This window comes from Pelmatolapia mariae, linkage group LG4 (genome assembly GCF_036321145.2).
Source record: "Pelmatolapia mariae isolate MD_Pm_ZW linkage group LG4, Pm_UMD_F_2, whole genome shotgun sequence".
Classification (NCBI taxonomy): Eukaryota; Metazoa; Chordata; class Actinopteri; order Cichliformes; family Cichlidae; genus Pelmatolapia; species Pelmatolapia mariae.
Window position 1 is genome coordinate 8,775,880 of NC_086230.1, and position 13,624 is coordinate 8,789,503.

The following is a 13,624-nucleotide window of genomic DNA, read 5'->3' on the forward strand; positions in this document are numbered from 1 at the left end:
TGAAAAGCCGCACGTTCCCTTTTTTTCTGCGGCACCAAAACGGAAGCACTTCATTGGTCCGCGAGGCCAAGATCAAGACCAGCGCCGACAGAAGAAACGAGGTAAGCTGTGAAAATGCGGGCGCGTGTTTTAATGTGTGTGACATTTGAGAACGTCTTGTTCTCAAAGTGTCCGGTTTCGGTGTTCGCGTGCTGCTTAACGCGAGGAGGCAGCGGCGGGGGAAGGTTTAGGAGGAAGAGGAGGAGAAGTAGGAGGAGGAGGACGAAGAGGGCAAACTCATGCGTAACGTAGATTAATGGAGCACGCGAGCTGCCGGTAGATAAGCGGCAAACACAAGATGATAGGCCGAGAAAGCCCCTCAGAGAGCTGGAGGGGAGTGGGCCGTTCTCAGTGGGGAAATGCTGAATACTTAAAGCTTTTTATCCATCGTGGGATTAAGAAAGTGTTTCTCAACAAGGCAACATGGCTGAGTGTGTTCTGCCAATAAACTCGTTTGTTCACGTCACTCGCTATATGACGCTCACGAGCTCTAATCACGTTAATTAGCGCTGATTCTTCATTAAACAGCTCGTGCTCGAGAGCTTAAACCGTGTGAGACTAGAACTGTTTCATTAAGTGACTCAAAACAATGTCAACTGTGAGTGTATTATAGAGGATACTCGAAGTGATTATTTCTCCCGCACACAGCACGTGACGGTTGCAGGTTTTTTCTGCAAAAAAGGAGAAAGGATGTCATAATCATCTAAACCAGGGGTAGGGAACCCCAGGCTTCAAGGGCCGGTGTCCTGCATGTTTTAGATGTCCTTGATCCATCACAGCTGATTTAAATGGCTAAATTACCTCCTCAACATGTCTTGGAGTTCTCCAGAGGCCTGGTAATGAACTAATCATTTGATTCATTTGTGCTGACCCAGGGTGAGATCTAAAACCTGCAGGACATCGGCTCTCGAGGCCTGGAGTTCCCTACCCCTGATCTAAACCCAGGTGGACCTCAGCGCTTGTTCTTGGGCCAGCAGCTGAGATCCTAATGATATTTAATTAAATAATACTGAATCTAAAATCCTCCAGAAAGTAGCATTACAGAAGCTCTAACTACTGACTTTTTAAAAATATAATTTTCCTTAAAAGCAGTCCAAATGATTATTCCTTGAACTTTTTTTCTCCAACTTGCCTGACAAATGTGTCAGGTGTGTACGAATACAAATCAGTCCAGTATTTGTTGCCTCCTATCCCATCTATCCAGACAGCTCCTTTGCTTAAACCACATAGACCATTTCCAGTAGTTCCAGTTTTTGAAATGGGCAATTTGCTGACATAAGAAAATATCCATTACCTGGTTTAGCCCAATTTTTTTTTTTTTTTTTAACTTATGTGTTAAAAGCAAACCTATTGTGCTTTTTCTGAATTTGTTGGCGAATGCTTATATTCAACATGGCCAAAGTTTCAAATAAAAAGGTCAGTGCATATACAGGTAATCCCCTGGGAGCCAAAACCTCAGTTCAAACAGCACTGATGACAATATGATGTCAAAGAAAGCAGATCATATCACCATTCTCATGTAGAGGTGTGTGTGTGTGTGTGTGTGGTGGTGGGGGGTTAATACAACATTGTATTGTGATATTTTGTGTGGCATTATTGCACTGATACAGGAACAGCAAATATTGATAAATGAATTAATAAATTAAAATACTATGAACAAGAAGGCTCACGTCATCAGATGATGAGCCGAGCAAACTTGCATTAAATCAGCCCAACTGATAAACCGTCCAACGCTGGTTACACTTAGCTTTACAAAGATGCCTCCTAATTCAGAGCAAGCTAATGGTTCAGTCACACAAACAAAAATAGGACAGCGACCTCCTTACATCTACACGGGTGGCTTTCTGGTGATTGTATTGAATTTTTTCATGTTCTGCAACTTGGTGGTGATTAAATGGTTACCACACAACCACTTTTGATCACAAGTTGATTGCGCAGGTCACCTGATGGGAAGTGGACTGACTGCAGTCACTTAGAGAGATTGTTAAAGGTTTGGAGATAACTGTTGTCTAATATATAAATACAGACGGACTGCCAACATGTTGCAATCAGTGTGAATGAGTCTTTGTCAGCTAGCAGGGTACACCCTGGACATGTCGCCAGTCTGTCGCAGGCCTAACAAATAGACACAGACAACCATTCACGCATAAATATGATTTATTTATTTTTTATTACACTTTATCCACGCCCCACCTGCACCATGTGCACTGATCAGGTGCCCCAGCAGGAACACCACCGCATAGTATGAGAACCACTGGCTTAAAGGGAGGGGTGGGGCTTAAAGGAAGAGGAGGAGCTTAAATACCTTGTTTCAGGTACTGGATAAACTGGGAGTATCACTTTATCGACAGTTTATACCAAGTGCAGCATAAGGGGGGGGGAAGGAGCTTAAGCCTATAAAAAAGATTATTTAGAATAGTAAATTATGCAAAACTACTTTTGTACAAGTCAAGAATGAAATTATGGAGCTGGAAATAAACATTGTGAGTGTCACCATGTAATTCATATATCTCTAACTTTAGTCTTGACAAGTAACTGGTGCCAGTTTGTAAAGCTCAGGCAGGGTTTAAGAGTGGATTCATTATATGTTTACTTTTAAACATATGGGACCTATAGCGGTTTTGGATACATTTCTTATTTTTTTTAAATCTTATAATCAGAAGTATCTGAAATGCAATATTAATATTATAATAAGTAACACTTATCTTCTGTATCTTTGCCTTTTGTGCAAAGATGGCTCACAGGCTGCTGCTACGAAGACTCTGGACACTGTCTGTGAACGATATCCGCTGCCTCCCCACATCCACTGCCTCCGTCGCTTCCTCTTGTTATTCCACATCCCTTCAGTCCACTACAACCCGGGTCTTCTTCCTCTCCCCGTCACGAAGTCTGCCTCGCACCCTGCCTCACACCTCCCGCCGAGAAGTCTCCTTCAATGTGCAGGACAGCGAGGACTTTACAGAGAGGGTCATCAACAGCGAACTGCCCGTGCTAGTGGACTTTCATGCACAGTGAGTACTTCAGGGAGCCCAAGGAGAGTGACTGTATGGAAGTATTAAATAATTCAATAAAAATAGGGATATATAAATTGATGAAAAACAGTCCCACCCTGGCCACCTTGGTGCTAAAGCTCTTTGCAGTTATGCAGATACAGATTTGCTTTGCAAATGTAGATAATATTCAGTTCAGTCAAAATATCTGTATCGGTGCTGACGTGTAACATTTGTACATGCTTTCCTTGGAAAAGACCTTGTTCCACAGCTGCCCTGCCTCTTTAAAACACTGCAAGTGTTACATACAGCATGTGCTGTTAAAAATATATACATGTACAGTGGTGACTTAAACTCTCAAGTCCTGTAAGATTACACGACAGCTGCTCCAAAGTCCACAGTAGACAGAGCATGTCTCACAGATAGGAGTGCATCTTCACAGCTGTTAGGTTGTTTGTCATTAATACAGTGCAGCCCACAGGCCTTCTTCACACAAGACATTTTTACTAAATACTAGCTCTCTTTCACAGCAGTTACTGAAATAACACTGGGGACTTTTTTTCTGCCCTACTTTTCCTTTCCCTTGTAATACGATGCTGTGGAAAGGTTTTGAGTCTCCCTTCATTTCTTTGCATTTTGTTAGGAAAGTGCAAAATGGATGCAGTGCTTTATTGAAACATGCAAATATATATGAAAATACACTATGTGCAACAAAAATGGAGTCAGTATTTGGTATGGCCACCTTTTATTCTTCAACACAGTCATCTCAAAGCTTTTCTTTGGGGGGGGGCTTGTCCAGTTATAATGATGTCAGGGAAGTACACGATGCATTATTACTCCTATTTTATAATCTTTAAAAGGCTGTTAGCTCGGGCTCTGCTGTGTTATTGGCACTTTTCGATTGCATCAGGGTTTTCATGGTGCTAATAACTCTTGGAGGTAATATCGTCCTTCCTTTGTTTTTGTTTATTGGCTCCAACTACTGTGCAGATAGTAGCTGTGAGCATAAGTGGACCTCGACGTAAATGTGCGGTGACTGGTCCAGATGTAAGTGTATGTACGTAAACATTGATACAACATTATCTTTGTAATCGGACTCTGATCTTTAGCCTTAAAATGGAACAAAACACTTAGAAGTGCACAAACAGTGAAGTCCGAGCCAGAACTAGAACAACCGAGTTACAGAAATTGCTGCAGTAAGGATGCATCGTATAGCATCAGATTTCTGTTAAAGTCACTGAAATGACAGATCCTTCATCCTGGCTGCAGTCACACTGTACCGTACCCACACAGGAGAAATACCTGCTGAAAAATACACGTGTATGTATATTATCATACCCACTGCACCTTATTGACATATCAGAAAAATCTCTGTGACATGTTTTTTGGTTTATGTAGTACATAGCACTTCTACATGGTATAAATTAATCTTATACTTTATTGATTTCTTTATTTTCAGCATTTTAGCTTTTTTACATCATGTTTTATTTTTATTACTTTCTAATATATGTCTGATTCACTTTTTTTTTCTTTCTGACCCTTGTGCTGCTGTAACAAGAAGGATTAATACGGTCTAGGGCTGTCTATCAAATCAACAATCCTTCAGTAGAAAGGTCTGTTAAAGCAAACTGCAGACCTCATTTAGTTTCTAGGTCATCAGATGGTGGATGTGAGGATGGCACAGTTGTGTTTTCTACCTCAGAATTTCAGAGTTTTTATTTATTAATGCTGGTAAAGTGTAACTGTGTGTAAGCATTGGCCCATTTTCATCAGGTTTCCCAGCATGCCATTACAGTGAGCCAGCATGCAATATACCAAGTCCTTGAAACCTGCTCCTCCTACAAGCTTTTATGTGCATTTCTTGCCCTGTGCTTCTCCTAGTATTCAAAGTCTAACTACGCCCTTGCGCTGAAAGATGTTTATTGGTGTTAACGACATCTGTGCTTTTCATTCTCTGACTAGTTTAATGTGTGCTGTGAGAGAGAGCTCTGTTGTTTTGTTTAACATAAGTTACTACTGTTTGTCTCCTTTTGTTTTGTTTTTTTTAGGTGGTGTGGCCCCTGTAAGATCCTCGGACCAAGGTTGGAGAAAGCTGTTGCAAAACAGAAAGGCCGCGTTGCCATGGCAAAAGTTGACATAGATGACCACACAGATTTGGCCATTGAATATGGGGTGAGACCTAGTTTAAGTATATCTTTATGGCACTCCTGTCCTCCTGTTTGGTTAATTTCTGCTGTGCTTGGATGTAGAATTCTATCATCATATTTATATGATGTTTTATTAAGTCAAAGTGTCACTAGTTCTGTCTTACAACGCGTCGCCTTGTCCGCCCTCAGGTCTCTGCTGTTCCCACAGTCATCGCCATGCGGGGAGGTGACGTCGTCGATCACTTTGTGGGGATCAAAGATGATGATGAGCTGGACTCATTTGTCAGCAAAGTCATTGGACAATGAAATCCACCTGTCCTCACCCAGCCATACCCCCACCATCGTCGTTCTCATGCTGTTCTCTCTGATTCTGGCACGGCCGGCGAGCCCTGGGCTGCCATTTTGAGCCTGTTTAGCAATCACTATTAAGTAAACAAAACCTAACCACAATTACAGCTGGCAGACTCTCAAATGCTCACACCCATCCCTTGACATGTTGCTTTAGCTGTGCATTGTCTCTTCGGGCGCTCTCTCTGCCTCCCTCTTGTGTTTTTTGTTACTAGTCAAGCGATGGGTGTGTGCTCCATTTTGCAGCAGTTCCATGTTCTTTCATAATGTGACTACTCTCGCTAAGCTGGTGTGTAACAGTTTTCTGTAAAAACTCTTAAGTTTGGATGGAAAGTAAATGTGCTCTACTGCACTCATTGTGTACAATGTTGGATGAACATTTATAGTTTTAGCGGTGCAGGGAATTTAACTTACAACCTGACAATACTGAATGAGGTTGGTGACAGTGTTACGTGTAGTTCCTGCTTGTGTCCACACGAGGGCAACGTTTCTCTAACATCACAGAGTCGCACACAGTCATTTTACACCGTTATGCCTAATACTGTGAGAAAGGAAGGCGCATGTTTCTGTGTTTCTCTCCTGGTCCTGACTGTAAAACTGAAGTCGAGCGGGAATTGCGATGAAGATTTTTAGTTTATTACTAAAATGAACTCTGTGTACCAGAAACATGACCAAGTGAAGTAATAAAGGAGTAAAAAGATGTTGTGTATATGGATTGCTTGTGGTTGTGTGTGGGGTTGAGATAGAGACAAAGGCTTGGAGCTGTGCTGTCCCTAAAGACTCTGATGCAATACCATAGTTTCCCTCCCTCAGCTGGTTTTACAGCACCCGGGGGATGCAGTTATAAGCTCCAGATGGATATTTGTGTTGTTTTTACTTAAAGGGGATTAGGTTTTCCTTGCCAGGCTAATGGATGAAGTTAAAGTAGCTCAGGATCTCCTTACTTTGCCTATCTGGGAACTATCTGGGGTCAGTTTTCAAAAAGACACATCCTTTAAACTCTGAAGTCCAAGTCATCATCAGTGTCTGTGTCAGAATCTTCTCCCCCACAAGTCTCCAAAGACTTGGCAGTTAAGGGATCAAAAACTAATAATTATGACATGAATCAAAAACATGAAACATCCGGGATTCATCTCCAGGAGGTGACACAACCCGAGCCACGGGGAGTCGCAGGCTACAGTTAACCTAGCAACACTCTCAACCCCAGATAAATGGGAAGGTTGCTTCAGGAGGGGTATCAGTATAAAAATCTGTGCCAAATCAGAAACGTGGACATGTCCGTCTGCTGTGGAAATAAGGGACCAGCCACCAAATGTACCACCTCTAAAGATGGTGACGCTAAAGTGACGAAGGGCCGGAGTGCTGGAAACATCAGTTTCCGTGGTGTAGACAGACGTGGAGCCTCGCTGTGTGGGAGCTGATTTTTAACATTTGTGTTGTTTTTGACCCAGTGCCTGTTTTCAATTTATGTTTCTTGTTTTAAAATAATTACACAATGCTGGAATATATTCCCGGGTGGAACATTGTATTTCCTCATTGCCAGGTTGCTCCAAAGGCTTCCCGAAAAACCTACAGTTGATCCAAAACAATGCAGCAAGAGGTGCTAATGAATATTAGCACGAGAGACCACATTTCTATACTGGACTCGCAGTCTCTACACTTCATCATGTACCAATAGGATGTAGCTTTGTTAGTCCCATAGTTCTAGAATAGAATGGGAGGGATGGCTTAGCTTAAAGGTTGGGATCAAGAGATGGACCCCCTCTCTTATTTCAGGATTAGTCTTAAAAGTTAGCTTTTTTGGATAAACATATGTTTTGGGCTGGATCAGGAGATTCTGCTGGGGGACCTGGTATCACGTACTAAGCACCTCTCCTCTCTTTCATTCCCTTTGCATTTATATGACATCATTAAAAGCCATTATCCTTTTAATTTCTGTCCTCTCTTTCTCTCCCTTCCTTTCTGTATCTCCAGACATCCATGTTCCTGATCTGTGGATACGGATCCCACTAACCTGTGCCCTCAGGAAGTTAGGAGGATGTTGGATTGTTGGGGTTTTCTCTAATGTTACAGGGTCTTAAATTACTATATAAAGGACTGTTGTTGTGAACTGGAGGATTTCCAGTTGTATTATGCCAGCGTCATCCCCCCAAATCTGTCTGTGCCTTCTGTCTGAACATGCAGGTGTTACTCATGTTGTTACGATCCAGTCTTTACCGAAATGCCTACCTACACACCACCCTCTACTTAAATTACCTCTCTTCTGTCACCCCCTCAAATCAACAGTGTCTGCCTCCTCGTCTGTGTCTCTAATTTTCACCTTTGCATGTTTTCATTCTTGCACCTGGGCCAGAGTACCGTACCGTGCCCAGCCACCTTTCCCTCCTCTGTCGCGGTTGAGATGTTCTCGACATGTGCTGCGACTTGGGAGACGGACTCTGACCCTCGAGCCTGTCACATTCGTGCTGTTCATAAACTATCTACCTCTCTCCAGTCCGAATGAGTGTAAGTTCAGCCTTTGCTTGCTTGTAAGTTTCTATGGTGACAGGAAAGAAAGTAATAAATAGCTGTTTTATCACTGGATGTGGTTAATGATTAACAGCAGAGTAGTAAGATTAGGCTTGCTTTTATTTATTTCTTTATTTATGTAGCATTGCACATCACAGTGATGAGGGATAGAAAGTAAAATGTTACTTTCTGTACTCATATAAACACTTTTAATGTGAGGGGCCTGCCCAATAAAGACTGGAGTGCAGGAGTGGGGCAAGTCTGTATCACTAATGAAACATTCAAAGAATCGAGTGCTTCGTGGTAAAGCAGACAGGAGATTACCTGCCCTGCCTAGAAAGACCCTTCTCTCATCATCGTGTCTATCTCTCGTAATTTGCTCAGCAGAAAACATGCCCAGCCCTGCCCGCTTGCTTTCCCATCCTGGCGTGTCATTACAGAGAGAGCCCACAGCTGACAGAATCATAGTGAGGGCCTTCATAACTGCTCATTAAAGTCACATCATTTGTCATCTGCACTTTCAGCGGGTCCTGGTTTGGATTAGGTCATTGCAAATGAAGGCCAAGGATGTGCTCACCGATAGTTACTCAGTAGCAGCCAGATCAGAGATCAAGTGATTTTTCTTTTTGTATTATTTAGAAAGAAGGAGGGGGAGGAGGAGGGGGTGGAATTCCACTGGCATTACGTAAGCAGGTGTGTGTAAAGCTAAAGGCCCAGATGTACAAACACAATTGTTGTAAGCTGGATGAAAGACATTCCTGCATAGTTTTTGAGATGTCTGTGAATGTTCTACCATTTCAGTCGCTTTTGTCCCCTTCTGCCTCTGATAATCAGCAACCGAGCCACATGACTTCCTATGCAGTTCCTATACTGTCAGACTGAGGAAAAGAGGTGACTAAAGAGATGACGACAGCCACCAGAGGTCAAAGACCAACATGTAACCCTACACGTCTTCCGCCAAAAACAATAGACCACACCTCCACCCTCTCTCTCTCTCTTTCGCTCTCTCTCCCACTCTCTCTCTCACTCAACCACCTCTTGTGACCATATAAGGCAAAAAAAGTCAGGGGAAGCCAGCGGCGGCTGCTGCTGAGTAAACGGCAAGAGGCAGAGTTGCCAGAATTCTTGCAGTGAGTCTGTCCCACTTTAGAGCCCCAAACTGCTAATGTTCGCTCTCTGTTTATTCGAAATGGCATCGCTTGTCTCTGAGCCAAACGCTTTTGCCCTGTGTGCATTTGGGTGAGGTGCTTATGGGAGAAAGAGCCGATCTGGCGCAGGCCTGAGAATTCTGTGTTTATAGTAAATACATATCTGTATTTATATTTTAAACACACACCCTCTCCACCTTGTTAGATCTGCGCTCTGTTCCAGACAAAGCAGCCACTGTTGCTGTTTCTCTCACTCCCATCAGTGCAATACCTTATGGACTTAGCATGTATTAGGGATGCTGTCTTATCAGCAACATAAAAAGGGGGGAGAGAGACGGACAAAGGAAGACGAGCTGTGCCTGTTTTCCCTTTTACTCCACATTCCCTAGTTTTGTGAGTCAACATGTGTCTTATCACTCCTTCCTGTGTACTGATTGCTAAGGAAAAAGGAGGAGGATGGAGGAGCTGGAACCCAGGGTGAGACTAAAGACAGAATAAATAGCCACTGGACACACCGGTGCTTATTATTGCATTATCATAAAAGCTGAGGAAGCTCTTAATTATTCTTTGCGGTTCGTGCTATTCAAATACACACAAACAAACACTTTGTTTAACCATGTCAAGAGGCTGTGTTAACTGAAGCATGCTGGGTACATAGTCTCGGCAGACAGGGAGATGGTGACGAACAAACCGCATGGGTTGTAATAAGTGTTGTTGACCGGTTAAAGCTAGAGGATGTGGCTCGGACAGTAGCAATAAAGTTACCCTATTAGAGGTTTCCCAATTTTCTGTTATATATGTACTGTTAAAATGGCAGATGCTCGTCATAAAAATAACCAATGGGTTCAATGTACGTGCAAGTAATCCCAGCGATTGCATGAGCGCTGAAGCCCCTCCCACCTGTTGTTCAGACCTTTTGTTTGCAAGCCGCAGCAAATAGGGAGAAAGTTGGCCTTAAAGGGAGGGTGAAGGAGACGCAAACAGCTTGTTTCAAGACATACGGAAAAAGACATCCTTTACCTCGCCGCACTCCCAACCGGTTGCGGCAGATGGCTGCCATTCCCTGAGCCTGGCTGTTGCCGGAGGCTTCTTCCTGCTAAAAGGGAGTTTTTCCTTCCCACTGTCACCAAATACTTGCTCGCTGATTGTTGGGGTTTTCTCTGTTTTATTTTAGGGTCTTTACATTACAATAATACAGAGGCAGGAGTTATTGCGATTTGGCACTATATAAATAAAACTGAGGGCCTGTGTCAACAGCCAGGATAAGTTGATAAGGATTATTTCGAACTGTGATTCTAGTATACTTCAGGAGTGAAAGAGTGGAGTAGGAAATGAGTACAAGAGGTAAATTTGTTTGCTCTATTATTTGACCTACATCTGAGCTTTTGCATGTACAGACATGTAGGCCTGCGTGTTGCTTGAGGGCACAGACACACACATACACACACTGACGCTCACACACACAAATTCACGCAAGCGGTTACACACCAAGAGTGGTCAGTGAGTTAACATGGCACCCTTTTTAACGTGCCGTCACTGAATGAGTTCCTTTCTTTCTGACTGGATTATATAATGGCCTTACACACCCTGAATTACAGACACACCCTGCTGCTGCTATTACAACCAACTGAAGGGGGGAAGAAAGAGAGAATGAGCGAGAGAAAGGGAAGAGGGAGGGAGATGGTGAGGTCAGAGTTGTCCATATTTGGTAATTCTGCCTATGTTTTAATCCCACATTTATTTTGCTTCCCACTTCTGTTTGCTTCTCTTTTTTCCCCCTTTGGATCCAAGATTCTTATCATATGAGAAGTTGTTGTCATATTACAAAATGTGCTTTGAGCTCAGATCTGTTTGTATGTCAGAAGCCTGATTCTCTTGCTTATTCCCCTGTTGTCTTCACCTCTGACCCTCTCCTCTTTTGGCATCTGGTCCCTCTCAAGTAACACGTGACCTTTGACCTCTTAGCTGAAAATTCAGATATTTCCCGTCCATCCTAGTAAAGTGGGCATGTGGGGGCTTATTGATTTTTCCATGCAGACATGCTGAATCGTCAGCATTTCGCTCTCCGTACATGCGATACCCAGCTGCTAAAACATATAGGAAAACAAACAGACGCATTCCACTCATAGTGACACGCGGTGAACATAAATCACACATTGTACTGAAAATGCCATTTTCCTGTGTTTGTCAGCGGATTCCTGTCATGCCTTAGGCCCTGCTGCAATATAAGGCAACTTCTGGGGATAAATGAGCATAATAGTTTGCCTTGTGCAGCGAATGTGTAGTTCAAGTATACCTGCGCTGAAATATTTCTATCAGATATGTGTTATCTCTCTTCAGAATGCCATCATCTGTTTTGTGTTGCAATCTCTTATCGGGGATTACTTCCAAACAGGAAAAACAGAAAGACTTGTCTTAGTAGAAAAACTTGCTTTAAATCAAAAGTGTGCAGTTTGGGTTATAATCCACAGCTCTGACACTTTAACCTCAAGCACTTGGTCATAAATAAGGATCTGTTGTGCTGATTTAGTGGCTTTGCATGAATCACAGTTCAAAATAATCCTTATCTACTTTATACTGGGCGTTTGTGCAGACCCTTTAATTCAAGCTGTTTTAGCTCTTCTCCTTTTTATATAGCTTTCTTGTGATTGGCTGCCACATATGAACAGAAGGTTTGAGCACGAGGGCGTGGCTCATGCAGTGCAGAGCTGTGTTCCTTTAAACTGGTTTTCTACAGTCCTGAAAATATGTTTGTCTGTGTATATGATTCTCTTCAGACAGAGAAAGAGGGGGGTTCACCCACCTGCATCTGCCAAATGTTGATAGGTTGACAATTGGGCCAAAAACGTGCAGGGAGCGATAGCAGAGTACACCAGGAAAGGGAGAACCATGGAAAAAACTAAAAAATCTTCAAGGATCAAAAGTAAAGCATGAAAAAACAGACGGTGGCTGCAGTGACACTTTTCAATGTTTTTGACACTCAGTTTCACTTCAGCTGTTTGTATGTAATAACTTCGCTCTTCTCCGCAGTTAGCTGACGGAGCAACAACAGTACATAGAGTGGCCCACAGACCGGTTGTACCACATACTTTGAACACTGCCTCCATCTGACAACGGAGCTCGCTACAGGCAGATGGGCAGTCCCCGGTCACTACCGCTGAAATGACTGAATAGTTAAATGAAATTAAACAAAAAAAATAATCTTCTGAAAAATATTAAAACTATCCATGCATCTATATTCTACTTATTCAGGGTCACGAGGAGCTGGAGCCTATCCTAGCCGTAATTAGGGTGAGAGGCAGGGTCCATCCTGGGCAGATCGCCAGTCTGTCGGAAGATTAACACAGAGACACAGGCAACCATTCACACCTATTGGCATGTTAGGCACCAGTTAACCTAACCTCACTAACTGCATGTCTTTGGACTTTGAGAGGAAGCCAGAGTACCGATGCAGAGGTGGGAAGAAAATGGCATTCAGAAAGGCCTCGGCCTGATGGTGATTTCAAAATCAGGACCTTGCAGTGAGTCAACAGTGCTAACCACTGCACCACTGTGTTGCCCATTAAACCTAAATTAAACAATTTTATGAAATTTTGGAAAACTAAAATATGTGTATATATATATATATATATATATATATATATGGAACATTTTCAAACAAAAACTAAACTGAAAGAAGAAACTAAACTGAAACTAAACTAAATTAAATAAAAGTCTTTCGAAAACGGGAAACTATAATAACTCTGGCTCTCACTGACATCATACAGAGCCAATAGTAGAAAAAAAGGGCCTGAAACCTGCATTACTGGAAGCTTTGGTCATTTTGAGCATCCACCAATGCAGCAGCATATACTGACAGCCAAAGCATAATAGTCAGGGTCCACAAACAGATGGGTGATAAATTCAAGTGAAAACACAAACCCTTAAAGCAGACAGTGAAGACATCCAATGGCATTTTTATGGGGACTCAGAGAAAGTGAAAAAACATTTATTTTCCACCGCTAACGTCTCCCTGCTGGTTGTGGCATGTGCGTTGGCCCTGTGCCTTCAGGGCCCGCTCAGCAAACCGGACTCAAATCACCCAATTTGAAACCCGGAGGGCTGCTTGAAGTAAACAGGTTCATATTGTACTTTCCATTCTCCGGCATAGACTTTGGCATTGGCTACACAGGACTTTCATCTCCACATCATTCACCCTTTCTTTACCACATTCCTGCTTTCCTGTTCTCCATTCCCCCATTCTCTCTTTATCCTTCATTTCTTTCCACAAGGCAACGTTAGAGCCTTTTTTAAAAAACAGCCAAGTGAAAACAAATGTCAACATGTATTTCTCTCCTTTCACACTAATTAGATCATCACCTGCGGCGGTTCCCATGCAGTGTTAACACGTCTGATCACGAAGCTCGGCTTACTTGTCGGGCGAGTGAAAAGTCACATAACTGTT

At 42.8% G+C, this 13,624-nt stretch overlaps 1 protein-coding gene across 1 annotated transcript; it reads left to right on the plus strand.

The window, feature by feature from the left end:
• LOC134625269 (thioredoxin, mitochondrial-like) lies at positions 1-6,212 on the plus strand. Its single transcript, XM_063470479.1, is given in 5 exon segments — positions 1-101; positions 2,773-3,050; positions 5,078-5,201; positions 5,366-5,425; positions 5,427-6,212. Coding segments are annotated over 4 exon segments (618 nt in total). The 5' UTR covers positions 1-101; the 3' UTR covers positions 5,583-6,212.
• Positions 6,213-13,624: the final 7,412 nt, after the last annotated feature.